The sequence below is a fragment of the Pogoniulus pusillus genome, chromosome 10, assembly GCF_015220805.1.
Source record: "Pogoniulus pusillus isolate bPogPus1 chromosome 10, bPogPus1.pri, whole genome shotgun sequence".
Classification (NCBI taxonomy): Eukaryota; Metazoa; Chordata; class Aves; order Piciformes; family Lybiidae; genus Pogoniulus; species Pogoniulus pusillus.
Window position 1 is genome coordinate 28936687 of NC_087273.1, and position 21720 is coordinate 28958406.

The following is a 21720-nucleotide window of genomic DNA, read 5'->3' on the forward strand; positions in this document are numbered from 1 at the left end:
ACTTGTAAATGATGTCAAAGGCAAATGTATCCTGGAGGTTTGCTGCTTGCAGTCATATGTCTAGCATAGGCCTCAGGCCCTGCCATAAATACAGAGATCCTTGTGTTAACTGCTCTTGGTGGCATTATTTGGATGCTCTTTATGCTTCCATCCAAGTTTTTACTTGGTGTCTTTTGTCAGCTCTGTCTCTCTAGCCATAAGCAGATTTTCTCTGCAGCCAGAAGAATAAACAGTCTCCAAGAATATTGATAGTCTGTATGCTGTGTGCCGCCACCACACAGTTAGGATTGTGATTGCTGGGTCTCTGCCTGGCTCTCTTACCTATGTGTTAGTGTCAATTCTTTATGGAAAACCTTCTGTTTCCTTTCCTCCTATCTCTATCAGCCAAGGAACAATAGACTCATTGAAAATATGAGGCTAGAAGGCATCTCAGTAAAGCATCATTCTGAGTTCTGGCCCTCTGTAGAGAAGTGCTGACCTTCTGAGCAGATTGCTTAGGATGGAAATACTTACCCAACCAGAATCTGTATTGTCCCTTTCAAAAACATACATGCTTATAGCCTTCAAAGGAGAACCAAGTTGTAACTCACTTGATACCTCTCTCATATGGGACAGGGCAACAAATATACCCCTCTTTTTCCCTGCCACATTGTGATAATAAAGAACTGGGCCTGTTGCACTGAATGTGAGGGTGCTCATCCATGAAACTTTATTGCTGTGATGGTTGCCTTTAGACTAACACATGTGTTGCTTTGTAATTCAGTGATCTGGCTGATGTGGTGTCTTAGTTTCTATAGTCAGAAAAGCCAACTACATGCTGGGACTGAAGCAGTGTCAAGAGAAAATAGAGAAGGTAAAAGATTTGCCTTAGATATACTGAACCTGTTTCCTGAAGCAGCACTAAAACCTGAGGCAATTGCAAGCCTAAAGAGAAATTTCTTAGCCCAATAAAGCCTGCAAGTGACAGAAAGAGTTGCGTGCCTTTTGGTGAAACCTCTGTGCCTACATACTTCTAGGCTGTGGGAAATTGTTAGGTGGCTAAAAGAGCATTTCATTTGTTTCTTCAGAGTGAACTTAGGAATAGAAGTTATTCTCGAAGGTACAAAATTTGCTTGTACCATTTCTGCCAATGTTACAGTGAATCAGCAATAAGAAGAGATAGTCGCTTTTGTTTTAAATGTGAAAGTATGTTACATAAATAGTGTTTATTTGTCTGCTCTACTACTACTGTCATCTGATATTACAGCTTTTTTACTGTTCTTCAACTTCTGAGCTGTATCATTTAAAATCATAGATGTGTTGCTACTATTGCTGCAACTTAACATACCTTACTGGTTTGCTTTCTCTTTTTAGGTGTCTTGGCTGTTTAATCCAGCAAGAAGTGAAATAACAAGTCTAGACAGTGGAAATATAGATGACATTTTAAGTGAGTATTTTGAATAGTGTTGGTTTTTTTTTCCTTTGGATGTCTACAGTCATGTGTGAATCTTAATGTTACTAAATGAACATGCATACTCTAGCTTTGAGTGTACGAATTGCAGTCAGCATAGAAGTATTAAATGCCTGTGATTGAAACTAGCTGTCTGAGCTGATAAATTACCCAACAAGCTAAATTACTTAGCTGTAATCTCAGCAAGGATTTGGAGTGTCTTAAGAAAAATACTTGGTATCTTTTTTGCAGATGGGAATGCTTGATTATATAGAATCATAGAATCAACAAGGTTGGAAGAGACCTCCAAGAGCATCCAGTCCAACCTAGCACCCAGCCCTAGCCAGTCAACTAGACCATGGCACTAAGTGCCTCATCCAGGCTTCTCTTGAACACCTCCAGGGACGGTGCCTCCACCACCTCCCTGGGCAGCCCATTCCAATGCCAATCACTCTCTCTGGCAAGAACTTCCTCCTAACATCCAGCCTATACTTTCTCCGGCACAACTTGAGACTGTGTCCCCTTGTTCTGTTGCTGGTTGCCTGGGAGAAGAGGCTAACCCTCACCTGTCTACAGTGTCCCTTCAGGTAGTTGTAGACAGCAATAAGGTCACCCCTGAGCCTCCTCTTCTCCAGGCTAAACACCCCCAGCTCCCCCAGCCTGTCCTTATAGGGTTTGTGTTCCAGGCCCCTCACCAGCTTTGTCGCCCTTCTCTAGACACCTTCCAGCACCTCAACATCTCTCTTGAATTGAGTGGCCCAGAACTGGACACAGTATAACCAAAGCCTGTCAAGACATCATTTTAAAAGTTCAGAGAAAAATATCAGCATTTGAAACCCTTGATGATAGGTCTTAAGTGTCATGCTTGTTCAGCATGGTCCTGATTCTGGTGGCTCACAGAAAGGGGACCCATAAATTAAACAGATGCTTATTCCTTGCCTGAAACCTTTTCTTCTGAAAATTATGTAATACAAGTTGCCTGTACATGGTTGATTTTAGAGGGAAAAAGTTACTACATTGTTTCAAATATATTGGAAAAAAAAAATCTCTATACATCCAGAGGGACCTGGACAGTATGGAGAGGTGGAATGAGGAGAATCTTACGGAGTTCAGTAAGGTGAAGTGTAAGGACCTGCACCTATATTAGGGTAATGCTAGATAGCAGTACAGGTTTAGGGGATGATGAAATTGAGAGCAGCTCTGCAGAAAAGCACTCAGGGGTGCAGATGGATGAGAAGCCGGACAGGAGCCAGCAAAGTGTGCTTGCCATCCAGAAAGCCAGCGGCATCCTGGGCTGCATCAAATGAAGTATGGCCAACAGATCCAGATAGGTGATTCTGCCACTTTGCTCTGCTCGGTAAGACCTCGCCTGGAGTACTGCATCCAGCTGTGTAGCCCTCAGCCCAGGAAGGACATGGACTTGATGAAGTGTGTCCAGAGGAGGGCCTTTATAATGGTCAGGGGCCTGGAACACCTATTATGTGAGGACAGGCTTGAGGGAGCTGGGGTTGTTCAGTTTGGGGAAAAGAAGTCTCCAGGGAGACCTAATAGCAGCCTTACAGTGCCTGAAGAGGGCTTACAAGAAGGCTAGAGAGGGACAAAGACCTTTAGTGATAGGACAAGGGACAATGGTTTGAAATTAGTGAAGAGTAGATTTAGATTGGATGTTAGGAACAAATTCTTTACCATGAGGATGGTGGAATACTGGAACAAGTTTCCCAGCGAGGTGCTTGAGGCCCCATCCCTGATGCCTGGTCAGGCTGAGCAACCTGATCTAGTGGATGATGTCCCTGCTTGCTGCAGGGGAGTTGGATTAAATTTTTGGAGATCCCTTTCAGCCCAACCCATTTTACAATTTTAAAGTCTATACTGGAATCTTTCTGCTATTATCTTTCTACTACTGCTTTGTGTAGTGAATGTGTGGTTAGATGATAAGAGATCTCTTTTTAAATGTCTCTTATACAGTGGAAAATATAAAATTCTTTAGTAAAATGTTATTCATAAATGGAATGTATGCCAAGTCTAAGTACTTCTTATATTTATTTGATTGTTTCCAAGAAATACTTTTAGACCTTGTACATTACCCTAAATTTCTCTGTGCTTGTTAATTTCTTCTTCACCACTTGCACTCCTTCTTGATAATGAAAATTTTAATGCCACAACTCTAATCAGAACTGCAGTTTTCCTCAGTCTTCTCAAGAGCTGCCTTTCCAGGATTCTAGTATCTTAATATTCACTTACAACTCTGTCAAGAGTGCAGAGTTCTCTATCAACATTTCTGCTTTATAAAGGTGGGGGTGATATTCTGTAGTTCCAGTATTTACTTCAACTTCTTTTTTTTCCCCTTTTACATATGTAGGGCACTATTACTAATAAAAATAACTTTATAGCATGGTTGTTTTATTGTGTAAAGATAACACTCTTATTTTTTGAGCAGGAAATTTATCTTTTTTTTAATATATCTCTATACTATTGTTTTTTTCCAAGTGTCCCATAGCATTTTTCTTTTGCAGATTTCTCTGCTAACCTTTACCTCAGCATCCAGCATTGTAGTAGCTGTGGCAGCTGAGGACTGATCTGAACAAGCTGCCCAGACAGATTCCATGTTAGTTAGTCTTCTAACCCAAATAGTAGACATTTCAGCCTTTAGCTGGTTTGTTTATGAACAATTTAGACAATGCTTCAAAGATATACCAAAGTACAACTTCTGACTTGGAGTACTTCAATTTTAAATCCAGAATTACTTTGTCTCATATCTCACTTAATTACTTTTCATGTTTTAATACCTGAAGTATTGACATTTTAAATGCCTAATGTATGAAGCCGGTAAAATGTTTGTCTGAGGGCCTCTTTCATCACTTTCTCATTTGGTATAGATTCTATTTCAGGTAGAATTTATCCCAGCAGTTTTCTAGCAATCAGACTAATCTATATGCTGAATAATCAAAGTGTTTGCTTTTATAGTTTTTGTGCCTATTTTTATCATCTCAGGTAAAAGCACTAAGAAGTTTGCCTCACAGTGTGACTTTTTCTTTCTTTCAGACAACGCAGATGTTGCTTTAGTTAATTTTTATGCTGATTGGTAAGTTATAAAAGTTTGTTTGGGATTTTTTTTCTCTGTTCAAACTTCTTTCTTTTGAAAGCTGTCATGTTTGGCTATTGGTTTTCTAGTAAAAAATACTTGTGGTATTTTGCTTTCCTGATTGTTTGTTGGCCTTTTGGTGTTTTTTAATGTCCTGGTCATTTCCTGTTCTGCCATCTGAAAGCCCAATGAAACAATCAAATTTGAGAATCATAGAATCAACCAGGTTGGAAGAGACCTCCAAAATCATCCAGTCCAACCTAGCACCCAGCCCTAGCCACTCAACTAGACCATGGCACTAAGTGCCTCATCCAGGCTTTTCTTGAAGACCCCCAGGGACGGTGCCTCCACCACCTCCCTGGGCAGCCCATTCCAATGGGAAATCACTCTCTGTAGAATATATTTGCTTTGAATTTTAAAGATTGAATTTTAAAGATTGCTGTGTGCTTGCAAGTTGATTCACATTACAGTAGGCCATAATTTTAAAGCATTACAGCCCTAATTATGATCATTACATGCAGGCACTCAGTAATAACCCCTTAACACAGCATACTGCCAGCTTATGATGCAATGCATGTCATCATAATTTGATGATTGTTCTTTTAATAAGAACAGATTAGTTTCACTGATGTAGATCCTCTGCTGTAAGGGTGGAGAAGAATGAGGTACAAGGAAGCTGTATGTGACATATACATGCTGCATAAATGTGTATCAGAGCGTTGTGCTGCCCACAGTCAGGTTTCTTTCAGAAAATGGCCCTAAGCCCTGTTGGTATCTTGAGAGCAAAACCTGCCTCTTCACTTGAATGTTTGCTGTTGTAGACCTAACAGCATCCCTAGGCAATCACTGTTAGTTTAAGCAGCGCTGGTTTGTTTCAAGGCTGCTCTATGAACTTTTATTCTGTCAATTTCTATGCTGTCTTATCTGTCTGCAACATATTTAGAAGAACGTAATATAAAATAATTTTACTGACATATTAATAATAGGCTTGTGCCCTGTTGTTGGCCTGAACTCCACAAAGTCACCAAAGCATCTTTACCATCATACACCCAGAATTTTCCACAGGCTCAGGAAAAGAAGGTTTACTTATGATCTTATCTGATGTGACTGGATGAAGGGACACTTGGGGATCTTTGTTCACAGTGCTGTAACAGCAGTCTGTTCAAATTCTCCCAATGAGCAATAACCTTAGAACCATAGAATGTACTGGTTGGAAGTCCAACTCCCCTGCAGTAAATAGGGACAATAATACAGTAAGCAATACTTATATACTTCTGTTGTTAACTCTGTGATGCTTCTTGAAGTTGCTGGTGAATATTTGGATCTCAACAATGCAAATAACTTTTTCTGCTACGTTTTTAAAATTACTTACTCAGAGATAACTCAGGTAAAAAAATGAAACAGGCTTCCTGAATAGAGTATCTTTCCTAAAGGCCTATGGTTGATGGTGTTTCTCAAGCAGATAAAGCAGGGAGGGCACAACTTGAACTACATATCCTTGTAGTGTGATTTTTTTTAATTTGTTTTTTTTTTTTTTGTTCCACCTGCATTATTCAAGTTACTTTTGCATCTATTTTTATTCAGTCACTGAGGTGATTGTTAGTAGATGTGCTTTTCCAGTAGCCTTTGGATTTTTATTCTTCCCTAAGACTGAAATACTTCCTGATTCATCAGTTAAAATATTTCAAATCAATATTTTGAAGTTTCGATTCTGTGCTCTATCCACAGGTGTCGCTTCAGTCAAATGCTGCATCCTATTTTTGAGGAAGCTTCTAATGTAATTAAGGAAGAATATCCAGATAAGAACCAAGTGGTGTTTGCTAGAGTAGACTGTGATCAGCATTGTAAGTAAATCCTCATTGAGGTTTTTCTGTGTTATCCTGCCAGTAAGCTACTCATTGTATTGAAGAATATGTTAGGCAGCAATCTGAAGTACAGCTGTACCTGCTCCATCATTTAGCTCAGTGAACTTCTTCCAGTGGTAGCCTGTTTAAGTTTTCCCCTTCCCTGACAATACATGAAAATAATATGCCAAAATTTTAAACTTAGACTGAAATTGATTCCTAAAATAGCTTTTTAATCTCGTAACAAGTAAAATATAAGGAGTATCTGCTGCATATTGAAAGACAGATAGCACTGAGTTTATCATTATGGTGCTTTTTATAGTATAGGATTGTCTATATTGTTTTATGCTTCTGGAAGAACAGTACTTATAGGCATAATTTCTGTACAGTAGCTTGTGATTTCTAAAAAGTATTAACAGCAGAAATTCAGGTACAGTTAGTACTTCAAAATATTTGGGCTTTGCAAAGCTGTTAATTTATTAGAAGAATCACAGTTGGAAATGTGAGGAAGCACTGTACAGAGTTACTAGTTTATATCTGCAGCATATTCCTGAGACTTACTCTTGACCCAATACTTGTGGCTTAGTGGTCTGTTACAAAAAAATGCAGAGAAGACCCGACAGGGGAAGAAAAAGTCAATTGCATAGCTGTGAAAAGTCTTTGATATCATTTGCATTTTCTTTTCTCATTTTGACAAGAAGAGCACCTTGCAATCTTGAAAGAGGTATTAAGCATTAAAACCAGGCAAACTTTCAGTGGAGCAATCTGTATCAACACAGTATCTGAAATGTAATATAAGCTGACTCTTCAAAATATCAGGAGCGGCCAAGGAGAGATTCTGTTTTGTCCCTTCCCAAAGATCAGTAAGACCAATTCATGCCTACAGGAAACTTAAACGTCTCTAGGATTCAGTCTGTGAATCACTGGGATATAGGACACCCTGAGGCATGGTTATACTTAACATGCTGCACACATATGCTTTAATTTCTTTGATCTCACAACATTGTCTCATAAATGAATGTTTTCCTACCTCCTTCACAGACAGCCTTTTCTAGAGTCATGGGTTTGGGGGATCAGAAGGGAATTTTTTGTTTTGAGGAGGAGTTTGGTTTGGGAGATTTTTCCTTTTTTGACCTGGAGTACCTTCCCAGGTCTCAAATTCTTAATGATGTTTTCAGCTTCTTTCTTTTTCACGCTTGGTTTTGTCTTCTGCTTCTAATCACCCATTTCTGTGGTGTGTGCTTGGGAGTTCTTAGCCAAAAACACAGCATTAAGTATTTAAATTTGCTATTGCTAGAATTCACTTTTCAAGTAAGGCAATGAAGTCCTTTGGTGGTGTATATTGAAGGTGAAGCCTGATAATAAGCAGTATTTGATGAAGTTTTGTTTCTGAGTTTTTTCCCTTTCACTGTTCAGAAATTTTCTGCAGGATCTGCATAAACTGCCCCTGACCTTTGCAGTTACAGAAAATCATCTGTGGCAAGCATTCTGACTGGTTTTCTATCGGGTTATTAAACCAGTCACTACATACTTCAAATTACTTTCGTGTATACTTTAAACTTACTTGATTTTGTGGTTGTCTTCAATAAATAGGTCTTAGCTCAGTGTTTAATGGTCTGATTGGTTCATTGATTCATTGAGTCAAGATATTGACAGTGACACTTTATAGGAACTTCTCATGAAAGACTAGTAAAATCATCCTGTATCACTGAGTTACATTGTTAAAGATTTATATTAACAACTGAAGTTTCTATTTTGTTTGCAACTGTGTTTGCTTGAGTAACGCAAACAGACTTTGGGCTGCTGGATGTCAGGTGTTTAGCCATGAGATGGTCAGTGGTTAAGTGCGTAAGAAAACTTTCTTCCCTCCTCAAGTGTCTGAAGCACTTTAATCTTCTCATCATATGCTCATTGACTTGAGCTCATCAGAGCTTGTTATGGAAAGCTAAATCCTGGATGGAGGAACTGCTACAGCAGAGATTATCTTCCTTCCCTTGGGAGTAGGTATAGTAAGCTAAGTAGTATAATGCAGACAGGAGTTTTGGTCTTTCTTTTTATTACTGGAATACTAAGACTTCTCTGTATTTACTCTTTGTATGCTTAATTTAAGGATGCCATAACTTGTGCTGCAGAAGCTACAAAATATCAGAGTTAAACATCACATAATGACAAACCAAGTCCTTTTCCCCAATTTGCTGTGTCTTTTTGAATTCAAATACCTAGGCTCTATATGTCATTCCTGGTTTCTAGTGTTTATTTGCTGGATTGTAAGCACTGGTCCATTTCCTGGCACACAGTTTTTGGGTATGTCCTAAAGTTTTATGTGGTTTAACTTTGATTTTAATACATGTAATGGCAGGTTTTTAGCAAGAGAGTGAATGTTACTGTATTATCCAGCTTAGGCCTGCTATAGTAGCTTACTAAATGTTGGGAGTCAAGAATCTTACTTATGTTTTCTTATAGGTTTACCTATTTTAGCAATGCTAGAAGGCTTATGCCAGTGTTTTGGGGTTTGTTATGCCTACAGATTTCATACCACTAGTATTTCACTATTAGAATGATGTCTATCTCTAGAAGATGGTGGATTATTTGCATTACAAATGATGTTTCTTTTTGAAGCCAAGACTCTGTGGGGAATCCAAATAACTGATTTCAGGCCACTCGAAAACAGCTTTCAGGATGGTCAGCCAGGCATAGATACTTTCCATTTAATGCACTGTTATTGAAGTACGCTGCAGGGCCCAGCAGCTCACACCAGCTTCTGAGGGTAAAGCAAATTACAGAGAATTATTGATGCACTGCCAAATGTTTGATGCTTAATGACAAAACCATCATTCTGTCTACTCTTATAGCCAATATGAAAATGTTTTTGTGGAAAGCAATAGGCTCTAGTCTGATTAAATACAAAATTTAAGTATTAACAGTATATCAAGCCACTGTATATGCAGTATTCTATACCAGCTTATAATATAGTGTGAAAGATAATTAAAACTGAGTTAAGTCATGAGGCTGTTTTTAAGCTGGTGTGGGACATACCCTGAAGATAAATCTGAAGCAGGTGCACCTACATTTTCCAAGACCTTAGAAGTATCTAAGTTATATTACATTGCTCTTTTCTAAAATCTTTGGGTTTATGTGTTTGATTTAGTAATTCATTTACCTTTCAAGCTATGCACCCCCATTTTAAGTGTAATCCCTAGTAATAGTGACATTGCATATAAAATTATAGAAGAGCTTTCCGCATCTTACACTATTGGGAAGGTGTAAACACAAGTTTGGATGGTGCTAGGTTTTTTGTTTGTTTGTTTGTGGGACTTTTTGGTGTGTTTGGGATTTTTTTCTTTCTTGGTTGTGGGCTTTTTGTTTAGTTGGGGTTTTTTTTGGTTGTCATTTTTTCTAGTTTGGATTTTTGTCTTTGTGGTCAATGGAGCTAAATCTAGCTGGTGGCCAGTCACAAGTGGTGTTCCTCAGGGTTCACTGTTGGGGGCACTTCTCTTTAACATCTTTATTGATGATCTTGATGAAGACAGATTGTGTCATCAGTAAGTTTGTGGATGACACCAAGTTGGGTGGCCGTGTTCATCTACACAAGGGTGGGGAGGCTCTACAGAGGGACTTGGATAGACTGGATTGATGAGCCAGCATTACTGGCTTCAACAAGGCCAAATGCCAGGTTCTGCACTTGAGTCACAACAACCCCAATCAACTCTACAGGCTTGGGGAAGTGTGGCTGGAAAGCTGTCTGGCAGAAAGGGACCTGAGGGCTGTAATTGACAAACAACTCAGTATGAGCAAGCAGTGTGCCCAGGTGGCAAAGAAAGCCAATGGCATTTGGACTGAGATTAGAAATGCTGTGTCCAGCAATAATAGGGAGGTGATTGCCCCCTTGCACTCTACTCTGGTGAGGCCACACCTTAAGTACTGTGTTCAGTTTTGGGCATCTCATTACAAGAGGGATGTGGAGGTGCTGGAACAAGAGCAGAGGAGGACAGAAAGCTGGTGAAGGGCCTGGAGAATAATACTCTTGAGAAGCAACTGAGGGAGCTGGGGCTGTTCAGTTTGAAGAAGAGGAGGCTGTCAGGTAGCTGTCTCCAGCTACCTGAAAGAATGTTGTGGGGAGGTTATTGCTGGTCTCTTCTCACAGTTAATTATTGATAGAACAAGAGGGAATGGCCTCAAGCTGTGACTGGGTAGGTTTAGACTGGATATTAGGAATTTTTTTTTTCCAAAAGAGTGGTCAGACATTGAAGTGGGCTGCCCAGGGAGGTGGTGGAGTCACCAACCCTGGATGTGTTTAAAGGTCATTTGGATGTGGTGCTTGGGGGATATGGTTTAGGGTGAACCTTGTAGAGTAGGGTTAATGGCTGGACTTAGTGATCCTGAGGGTCTTTTCCACCCTGAATGTTTCTGTGTGATTCTGTGTTTTGTTTTTAGCTGGTGGATGTTCTTGTGTATTTTTATCCTGTGTTAAGCAGCAATGTTGGAAACTCAATTGGTCTGATGGATACCATGGATTTCCTTTTTGTTTCTGTTCTCTGTGAGTGAATATTGCAATAGAGAACTCCTGTTTCTGAAGGAGAGTTTAACAGTTTGTATTAATTCAATAGTAGGAGTTGTGTTACAGCATTCTTATAAATTTATAAATATATATTGGAGTTTTAGTTCCTTTATTTCCTTTGGTGTCTGAGTTAAAAAAAAAAAAAAAGTTGGTTTAAATAAATCTTTGTGCTTCTGAGCAGAGAAAAAACTTCTCAGTTGTGGGTGTCTTGCTAGACAGACTGTTTAGGGAACTACTGTTCTTTCTTTCAAAATGTCCATGAACTCTCATTCACTGCTGAGAGCTGCTGATCATTCTGCATCTGGCTGCTCCTGTAATGTTTGCTGATCTTATTCTTTAGAGCATTACTTAGACCATATTGCTGCTGTGCCTTTGGTAAGCAAAATAACTCAGTACAGTAACAAATCTGGAGGTTCATATATTAAATATAAATGAAACTGTAAACAAGCATGAGTATTTCATTGCATTCCGTCCACTTTGCCTGGGGAAAAATACTGGTCTGAAAGAGTTATCTTTTGGATAAAATAAAAAGTGGAAGAAGTGATTTGGAGACATTGTTGATGGTTCTCCCCAGGAGAGCCTTTTAGTTAGCCTGTCAGAAAGGGTTATGGGGATGCCTACTGTCAAGACCCTGCTAAGAGCAGGCATGGCTGTTGTGAATGCTCCTTTGCAGCAGAAGGTGGTCTAGATTTGCTGTGACTCTGCTTCTTAGTAGCTGAGTTTGATGTAGAATATTGATTGCTTTTCTTGTATGATGGACCAAATCAGGTGCAAGTTACCAATAGATCTTTAAGGTTGGATGCCTAGTTCAGATGGTTTCTCAGAGTTCCTTTCTAATTCTGCTTCCCATAAATATTCCTAGGTCTTACAATTGTATGCAGGTGTCATGAGGGTAGTGTCACTGAGAAGAATTAATGCTGTGTTATTAAATACTTAATAATAAGGTGATTGTAGTGCTGTGTGTAGGAAAGCATGATGCAAAAAGACCCTTCTAACTGAACTTGAGAGAAAAATGCTTACAGAACAATAAGTTAAAAGATACTTATCAAAGGCAATTTTTAATTTTTTTTTTTATCTGTAGTATGCCCTGGGAGGTAGCTGAGAGGTTTACAAAATATGTGATTGATCTCAAGTGAAGAAGCAGAATACTCATTTGGTAGTCCTGGCTGCAAATATACAGCAGAAGGCATTTGTAACCATTGAGATGGAGGATGTGGAAGAGTTAAGATAGTTAGCAGTATTGTACAAATCCTACTGGACACTTTTTTTTGTCCTCTAAGATTTAAAATCTAAATATTTGATGGTATGAATTCTGGCTGTGGAAGACTAAGACAGTAATCTCAGTTAATAATGGGGTAATACCCAGACTATTGTAGATACTGCTGGTCCTTGAGGAGAAGAATCTTCTACTACTTCAATACGGTGTGTCTTGGTACAGATTTTCAACGTAACCTTCCTTGTACATTTAGTGACAATGGACTTGAGCATACTAGCTGAACTCCTTGGACAGTGTATTGTGATGCTAATCTAGAAAACAGAAGCATCCTGGAAATCAAGTCACAGCCTGTGTGCTTGCTTGAAGCTGTAGCCTGGGTACTGTGTGTATACACCATGTGGAAAGCTTGACACATCCCCGAAAGGTGGGGTTTGGCATTCCTTTGAGGAAAGGAACACAGGATGCTTAGACAACAGAGACAGGCTGGCAGTGCAAGAGACAAAGGTATGAATCACAAGTGATAGCTCATGAAGCATGTTATTCTGGAGGACTGTGCTCAGAAGACAATGTGGGAGACTGTCTCAGAGAACATGTTGTCAATATCAGTCTTCATATAAAAGATTCTCTGAAAACAGCAATAAAGGCTTCTATCTCACCCCTATTCTAAGAAGCAGCTTTGCTTTCTCTGTGGTAATTCAGAAGTACCAATACAGTGCATTTGTGAAGAGGAGTGACTGCAAAGGCATTCCTGTTGAAGCTTGGAGAGAGTCACAGAAAATAGTCTAGGCAGTTTGGAAATGGCTGTATACCAACAGGCTCACATTTAAAACAGGAAGGAGAAAATTATCTGAATTTGACAGTCAGTATTCTCCTTAAAATTTCTGATTTGTAGAAGATAATAAAAAGATCAAGTATGTCAGTAGCTTCCTATCATGACAGGTGTAAAAACCATTATGGTAGCATAGACAGTAGGCTTGTGGTTTAATCATTAATTGGGCAAAATACAAAGTTCATTCCTTTATAGGTACCTTAATACCTGAAGAAAATGTGAAGTCATAGCAGGCAGACTGTTTTTTCTTTTAGGTAGGTTGCCCTTATTTATCTGAAATGCCTCTTTTCATCAGAAAATGGGCAGTGAGAATGTCTGGCAATATTTTAAAATTTAATTTAGTTTTTACTATAACTAATGTGATCTGTGAATGAGTTCAAACAATATTCCATGTATTTGCATTGTGTAGTTCCAATTTTAAAAGGAATATAATTTTGCAGTTGCTCTGCTTATGCTAACTCTACTGGTATCAAATGCCAGGACTTAATGAAGCATTTAAGGTTTACTCTATTTGACTTTTGAATGAATTCAAACAATTTTTCATGTACTTGCATTTTATATTTTGTAAAAAGATGGTTTTCAAATACTTGTGTAGGACTCTCATCTCTCTGTGTTAGTTCAAATACCAGTATTTGTGGAATCTCAATGCAATTTGTGGAGAGCATGCAAATTCTGACTTAGGATATAGTGTTTGGATTCAGTCTTCACAGTGGGCATTTTCTTATCTTTTCTTTTTTAATACAAATTCAGCATTTGATGAAGATCCTCATCCCTAGGGACTGCAGTCTACATCTTGCAGAATCTTCAAGACCCTCTGAATGCCTGTTCTGCAACTCATGCAACCTATTGTGATGTGGAAATAACCTGAAGGAAAAGTGCCAACTTAGGAGACAAAGTGTGGGTTTGGTGTTGGCTGTTGGGAACAGTCTTTGATCTCAAAGTATTTCTGTGAAACCTTGATGAGTACTGTTTCTTGTGTCTTATCAGATCCTGGTCAAGTTTTGATAGATGATGTACTGTCAGACCAGAGGTCCCTCTGTCAGCCAGAGAGAAGGGCAGCAAATGCTTGGTCTGCTGGAAGCCATTTGTCTTCCACTAAGCAAATATCAAGTGATTTCCTCCCCTGCCATGCTCATCGCCTTCTTGCAGGGAGCTCTTAGGTACTTCAACTGAAAAGTGATTGAGTTTAAAGGAAGAAAATAGAATTCATATCATACTTGTTGAATACATTGGCATCTTCCCCTGAGAAATTAGTATTAACTTCAAATAGAAATACTCTGAATTGACGACCTAAAATGTGATACTCTTAATTGGAATTGTAATTAGTTTCAATTAAGAAACTCTTTGAGATATTTAGAATCATAGAATCAGTCAGGTTGGAAGAGAGCTCCAAGATCATCTAGGCCAACCTAGCACCTAGCTCTAGCCAATCAACTAGACCATGGCACTAAGTGCCTCATCCAGTCTTTCCTTGAACACCTCCAGGGATGGTGACTCCACCACCTCCCTGGGCAGCCCATTCCAATGGCAAATCACTCTCTCTTGTGAAGCACTTCCTCCTAACATCCAGCCTATACCTCTCCTGGCACAGCATGAGAATGTGTCCCCTTGTTCTATTGCTGGTTGCCTGGGAAAAGAGATTGACCCCCATCTGGCTACAGCCTCTCTTCAGGTAGTTGTAGACAGCAATGAGGTTGCTCCTGACCCTCCTCCAGACTAAACAACCCTCAGCTTCTCCTCATAGGAAACAGAGTAAGTCCTTTCTTAGTCAAAATTAATAGACTGAGTTTTGTGATATTTTACAGTGATGCAGGGCTTGTTAGGAAGTGGGCTTAGCTGATGAAGATTTGAACCCTGCTGGTTTGAGAGATGTTAAAAGAATGGTTTTGTGAAATAGACCTAGTTCTTAGTCCTTTGCTGTGTAGCTGGTACAAAGACTGTTTGCAGTAACTGAAGCTGCAAAAGGTGAGTGCAATTAAAGCTGCTGACAGTTTCACTGGAAGTTGTCCAGGCAGCAGAGAATTAAGAACCTTTTGGTTATCCCTTGGATGACTAAAAGGGGGGGAGAGCTTTATGTTTTGGAGGACAGTAAGAGGCACAGTACCACTTGGGAATGACTTATTTTTAGTTGCCCAGGCTATTAAATTTGGGTTGCAAGCTGGAAGTGTATGTTAGCTGCCTGGTTATCAGAAGCTAGCTCAGGACAACTGCCTCTGAAAGTTTTCATAGGACTTCTGTCTCCACTCTGTTAAAAAAAAGAAGAGTAAGTTTAAGATAAAAAGCAAATCTGCTTCTTGGTTAGTATGTAATTAGGAGGAAAGGAAATTCTTGTGAGAAAGGATTAGATATTATGTCAGTCAGTGCTGTGCCAGACATGCTGATGGTCCCTCATTTGGTTGCCTACCTGCTGGGGGCCAAACCAGGTCACTTGAAGGATATACCCTTTGACTTTTAAGGAGGAAGTGAAAAGTAACAGGACATACATTCAGCCCACAGTTTCAAAGCCTTCCTCTCTCTGTTGACTGAATAAAACTTTCCTGTCTCCAAAAAATAAGTTGACTTGTTGAAGTTCACTGTCTCTCACCTTGAGAAAGGCAGGGAAGTGGTTGACTGGAATGAATCACCTCAAAAGGTTAAGCAGTTCTGGAAGGTGGGCAAACTTCTTGTATTTTGGGATTTAATTTGATTTAGGTACCGACATGATTGAGGGTTAGGTGAACTGCATCCTAGCTCATAGAGGGCACCTAGTTTTCTTAGGAGCTGAGAGTTTTGAAGAGGGTTTTGTTGGTTTGTTTCTAGATAGGTTTCCAGGAGAGGAGTCATCATGAGGGCATAATTAAAACAAATGTTTCATGTTATGTGCTTTCTCTATTGTTTGGTTTTAATCTCTTTTAATCAAGAATCCAAAGTGTGTACCTGCTTGCCTTGTTTCTCCAGTCATTCCACATAAAAGCTCCTTGAAGCTTTTTGCTCAACCTCAACCACATCTGAAAGAGGGAAGGGTGTTCAAATCTATTAAGTACTTCCAAACTTTGATTAAAACAATTACTGGATATTGGAGATGAACAGAGCCAATTTTTGCACTGTGACAAAGGCTGCCATAGTTATATATATGACCTTAATAGTATCATAGAATCAACCAGTTTGGAAGAGACCTCCAAGATCATCCAGGCCAACCTAGCACCCAGCCCTAGCCAGTCAACTAGACCGTGGCACTAAGTGCCTCATCCAGGCTTTTCTTCAACACCTCCAAGGATGGTGACTCCACCACCTCCCTGGGCAGCCCATTCCAATGCCAACCACGCTCTCTGGCAAGAACTTCCTCCTAACATCCAGCCTATACTTTCCCTGGCACAACTTGAGACTGTGTCCCCTTGTTCTATTGCTGGTTGCCTGGCAGAAGAGACCAACCCCCACCTGGCTACAATGTCCCTTCAGGTAGTTGTAGACAGCAAAGAGGTCCCCCCTGAGCCTCCTCTTCTCCAGGCTAAACAACCCCAGCTCCCTCAGCCTCTCCTCATAGGGTTTGTGTTCCAGGCCCCTCACCAGCTTTGTTGCCCTTCTCTGGACACGTTCCAGCACCTCAACATCTCTCTTGAATTGAGTGGCCCAGAACTGGACACAGTACTCAAGGTGTGGCTGAGTACAGGGGAAGAATAACCTCCCTTGTCCTACTGGCCACACTGTTCCTGATACAGGCCAAGATGCCATTGGCTCTCTTGGCCACCTGGGCACACTGCTGGCTCATCTTCAGCCAGTGTGCCATAAACCGCTTGGTGGTTGTGTGTAAGTTTCCCTATCAGGACATAGCTGGGAACTAGCTACAATACCTCTTGCAACCTCCTGTGTCCTAGTGATTAACCAAGGTGTAAGAGGCAGAAACACTTGGAAGTATTTGGGTTTAGTAAAGAACTGGATTATTGCCGTGGTAAAGGTTGAAGACAAGGGGCACAGGGCACACATTCTTGGGAAACTGGGCTTTATTGCTTCTGCTTAGCTTTCTTCTTTGACTCTCTTTAATTTTACTGTAAGGCCTCTTTCCATTTTTAAACTGTTCTTCTGCATTTGTAAGTCTCATGAAGAAATAACTTGGTGTTAAATGACTGACCTGTTGTATAAAGGTGAAAGAAGCTAGTGGTTTTATATTAGATGAACACAAAGATGTGATACTTTGAAGCTCTGCATGGGTCAAGTCTAGAAGAAAGTTGGGCAGCATATGTAGAAGTGAATGAAGAACTCTCTTGAAGGGAATGCTGACAGTGGTTGATGAGAGAGGTATTTGTCTTAATTTAGAGAACTGAAATTCTGTCTTCATTCAAAACCTGAACAGCTCAGAACTGTAGCAGCAATCTTCTAGCCTTCATAGGCTTCAAGAAATGTTTTACACAGGCTTCACATTCTCTAAATTGTAAGGCATGACAGTAATATTTCCAGCACTGTCACTGAGATAAAAATCATAGTGAGTTTAAAGAAATATTAATAGGGGGCAGTTTATTTGATTAAAACTTTCATATGTGGATTAAGCAAGATTTGGCAAGCTTTTAAAATTCTTATTTTGCTCTTAAATTTGCCTTCCTAGTAGTTCATAGGGAATATACTGATTAAAGGAGTATAGCTGAACGAATTGAGTCTTTAGCTTGATTTTGGTCGTGATGAAGATGTGAGAAATACTCTAGCTGCTATCTGTTCTCTCTCTTTTGGGGTGTTTAAGGTTTGGGGTTTAGTTTGTTCTTGTCTGAAGATGTTTTACTACTGGTTCAGCGATTGCACTTATGTATAAATACACATGTATAAGCCACCATCTTCAGTGGATTTCTGTATTTGTAGCACTTTGATTTTATTGATTTCTTTTTAGCGGATATAGCGCAGAGATACAGGATAAGCAAATACCCAACTCTGAAACTCTTCCGCAATGGGATGATGATGAAGAGAGAGTACAGGGGCCAGAGATCTGTGACAGCAATAGCAGATTACATCAGGCAGCAGAAGAGTAACCCTATTCGGGAGGTCCACGATTTGGAAGAAATTAGTTCTCTTGATGTAAGTCTGTCATGTTTGTTCCTTCTAAATGTTTATTTATTTATTGGGTGTTGAACTGATGAAAAAATGCATTTGAAGTGTGTATTTACTACTTGTGGTTTTTTTTTCCCCATTCAGAAATGTTAAGTGCAATTTTCAAAACCAAGTGTGAACGATGATGTTTCCAGTACTATGAATTATTCAAATATAATCATTTTCAACTGCGTTCATTTTGTTACTGTAACTTCACTACCGAATTATTTACTTTACATTTAATCATTTTAAAAGAAACACGTGTGGTATTTTGTTAAATACTTCTAATATTCCTTGCTGGCAAAATAGTCCTAAGGATGTTTCTGAATATTGAAAAGGCAGTTAGGGGCTGTTGAAAAAATAGCAGCTGTATTTTGATATCTTTAGGGAGTAATGATTCGTTTCTGTTACATTGAGGTAAGTTATAATTTAACCTTTGTTTCTACAGCGCAGCAGGAGAAATATTGTTGGATACTTTGAGCAAAAGGACTCTGATAATTACAGGACATTTGAAAGAGTAGCAAATATATTGCATGATGATTGTGTGTTCCTGTCTGCCTTTGGGTAAGTTTTAAAATTTAGAGGTTTTGCATGACTTCATTATTGAAATTATGTTAAGGAGTTGTATTTAATTTTATTGAATAGACTTCTTTAGTACTTCGATTGTGGCGTAACTTGAGAGACTAGACATTAACAGATAAATACAGCAACAGAGAGACAGAAGGATAAACTCTTCCTAGCCTTAATGCTTTCTGCAAAATAAGATTTTAGGTTTTTGCATCCTTCTGCTGTTTTTTCTTTGTCAGTATAGTTTAAATGTAACTGGGGAGATTTTAGGAGGGATCCTAGACAGTTGTGTCCTAAATTCCTGCTGCTTTGAAATGAGAAAGAAAAAGAAGGGAAGAGTTTGAAGTCTTTTTTGGGAAAAAATAATTCATGTTGCAAACTGTACAACTCCTTTTTTTTTTTTTGTACCTCCTTAATGTTTTTCTTTTAAATGTGACCTTCTTGTTTGTTTGTTTCCTCCCTTTTATATGAGTTTGTGTGTTTTGGTTTGTGTTTTTTTCCTTCCTTTTCTTCTGTAAGGAATAATTTAGTTGCCTGCTCATTTTTTTTTTTTCCTGATGTCATGCAAGAGGACATTGTTCCAAAATGCTTGATTTGTGTGTCTGGGTCTGTTTTAAGTGAGTTCTTTGTCACTGCACATAATAACAGTTTAGAAACACAGTTGCACTGATAAGCTACATAGGTTTGTTCTTCTAGGCTCACAGTACAGAAATTCCAATTTCTCCTTGTAATACAGATTTATGGCAAGATTTTAAAATATTAAAGGATCTTTGCTTAATAACATAAGAGTGATTCTTTTTCATGGTAAAATGCAATTAGAGATTCTTTCTACAGTGTTAAATGTGCCATCACTACCCAGTTTTATGTGAATGCAGTCTACCTACGGCTGCGAGATCAGGAATTTGCATGGGGTATACTAGCTTTTATACTGTATGCAATTGCCCTTGGAGAGGGGCTGAGAGAAGGTAGAGAATCTTTTGTCTGTTGGAACAAGATTTGTTGTCAGTCACTGATGCCTCTTCCAATATATTTCCAAAATAAAGCTTGGGGATGTGGGAGGGTATTTATAATGTGGCTGTCATTCAGTTTCCAGTTAGATATCCAGCCAAGCATTCTGTGACTGTACATAAGCAGCCTTGACTGGGAGATGATAATCAATTCTTGTAAATCTGTAGGTGTATCAGTCTTATTCCCAAGGAGTGACCATTATCTCTTATGTTTTCTGATGCATGCATCCATGCTTTTCTCAGAACAGCCAGTCTGAACTATTATTAGAATTTTAAATTATGTTTTGCCCCCTTATGACTTTTCAGGAATGCAGTTTTAGAAAATCATTAGTAAGATAAACAATACTTTCAAGATTCTCTCTCCAGGTGTTTGAGTCTGTTCATCTTTACTGTCCTATTTGTCAGCTTCATGTAATGACCGATTGTCTCCCACCACTCTATGTTAGCCTTTGCTTATTGGATGCTCTTAATGTAATTGCTATGAGGTTTTGGGTTTATTTCTTTTGGTATAAGCAATCCACAGTCTAATTAGAACAGATCAGAATTCAATTATTTCTAACTTGTCCACGTAGCTTCATATTGCAGAGCAGGCTTGCCATTATTCTCTTCTTCACACTCCCCTCCCCTTTGTATTTTGGAGCTTTTAGTGTTTTAAAGTGCAATCTTCTGGACACCAACCTTGGAAACTAAATGTTTTTGTCTGACTAGCTGTGGCTCTCAAGCTTCTCAGGGAGATAGTGGCTATATAACTGTGTTCCCTATTCAGTTTATATTTAGCAAATGTTTCATGGGGTGCTGGCTCTTTTCAGTTGAACTCTTCTGACTGAGCATCTTAACAGCCTCTGGGAAGGATTTTTGGTTTCGCTATGGATAGAGTTCAACAGTTACACAGTTTGGGAGGTATGCAGTAATGTGAACTGTCATGATAAAACTTCTAGGAAGATAAAATAAGCTTAAAACGATCAATTTGACAAAAGAAAAAACCAATTACTTCACTCACTTCTGTCAGGGCAAAACTGTTTCCTGCTATGCAAAAATTATTCTGGCTTTAGGTAGTTGTAATAGCTTATTTTTAAATCTTTATTAGTGATAACTTTGTGGCAGATCATCTTGATGCTTAAAACTATTCTTAAATCAGGTGATCCTTGCAAATAAGATCTGAGGTGAGTGCAAAGCAAAAATAATGATAGAAGACTTGTAAGCAGAAGGAAATAGGAGGGGTGTAGGAGAGGCATGTATGGAGAGGCATTAGAGGTGGGTTTTAGAAGTAGAAATAGAGAGGTATAAATCTGAAATGTTTGTAGACATGGAAGAGAATGGTTTTGTGCCACTGAGCCAGAGCATAGGAAGCCAAATGCAGAAAACCAAAACAAATAGCCAAGAAATACCTTTATCTTTGAGCTGTAGGTAACTCATGGGAGAATGGCAAATTTAGAAACTGTTGGAATCTGGAGGCAGAGCCAGGGGGATGTGGTGTGTGTGATTCCAAGGTGTTCTATGTGAACCCTGTGCTATAAGAAAACCCTGTGCTTTAAGTAAAGACCAAATGCAAACTGAAGTGTTCCCATTTTTGGTAGTAGTTTTTAAAAAGGTGTGTTCAGGCATTTGGGAGTTTCACATCATGTCCCCACTTTGAATTATCTGTAACAAATCAGTCACAACTATAGCTACTGAAGTGGAAAGACCAAAGAGGGCCTTTTGGGTTCCACCCCAGGGTCACCCTAGAGCATATATTTCATTTTAGATTATTATCATCTTACCAAGCAGTGGTTGGGCAGGTATAGAGCTTCTGTATGTCTTCATTTCCTTCTTACTTAGTGAAGGATTGTCTGAGATGCAAGTGGTTTACCTCTGTAGTGACAGTCACAAAGAAGCTTGATTTCACATCATGAGAGCAGTCTCAGTGTCTAGAACACAAAAATACATTTTAAAATACATGACTCTAAAATGGAGCATACTATGCAAGGTGTGTTTTGCATGTGTTAAGAAAAAAGTAATTGCATCAAATTGAATAAAAAGTAGGTACTTTGAGATAAGCTTTATCATGGTTTGTTGTTTTTTTTTTCTTGGCCTTCTAAAGTTTTCAGACCTCTGGAAGATTTACTTTATTTTGCAGTGAGATAGAGATATTTTTAC

At 39.0% G+C, this 21720-nt stretch overlaps 1 protein-coding gene across 1 annotated transcript in view; it reads left to right on the forward strand.

Moving 5' to 3' along the window:
* ERP44 (endoplasmic reticulum protein 44) overlaps positions 1-21720 on the forward strand; it is a 60853-nt gene that overhangs the window by 20673 nt on the left and 18460 nt on the right. Inside the window, exons 2-6 of the mRNA XM_064150086.1 lie at positions 1354-1426; positions 4472-4511; positions 6240-6355; positions 17814-17998; positions 18459-18574. Coding sequence (XP_064006156.1) covers positions 1354-1426; positions 4472-4511; positions 6240-6355; positions 17814-17998; positions 18459-18574 — 530 coding nt within the window. The remainder of the gene's footprint in view (positions 1-1353; positions 1427-4471; positions 4512-6239; positions 6356-17813; positions 17999-18458; positions 18575-21720) is intronic.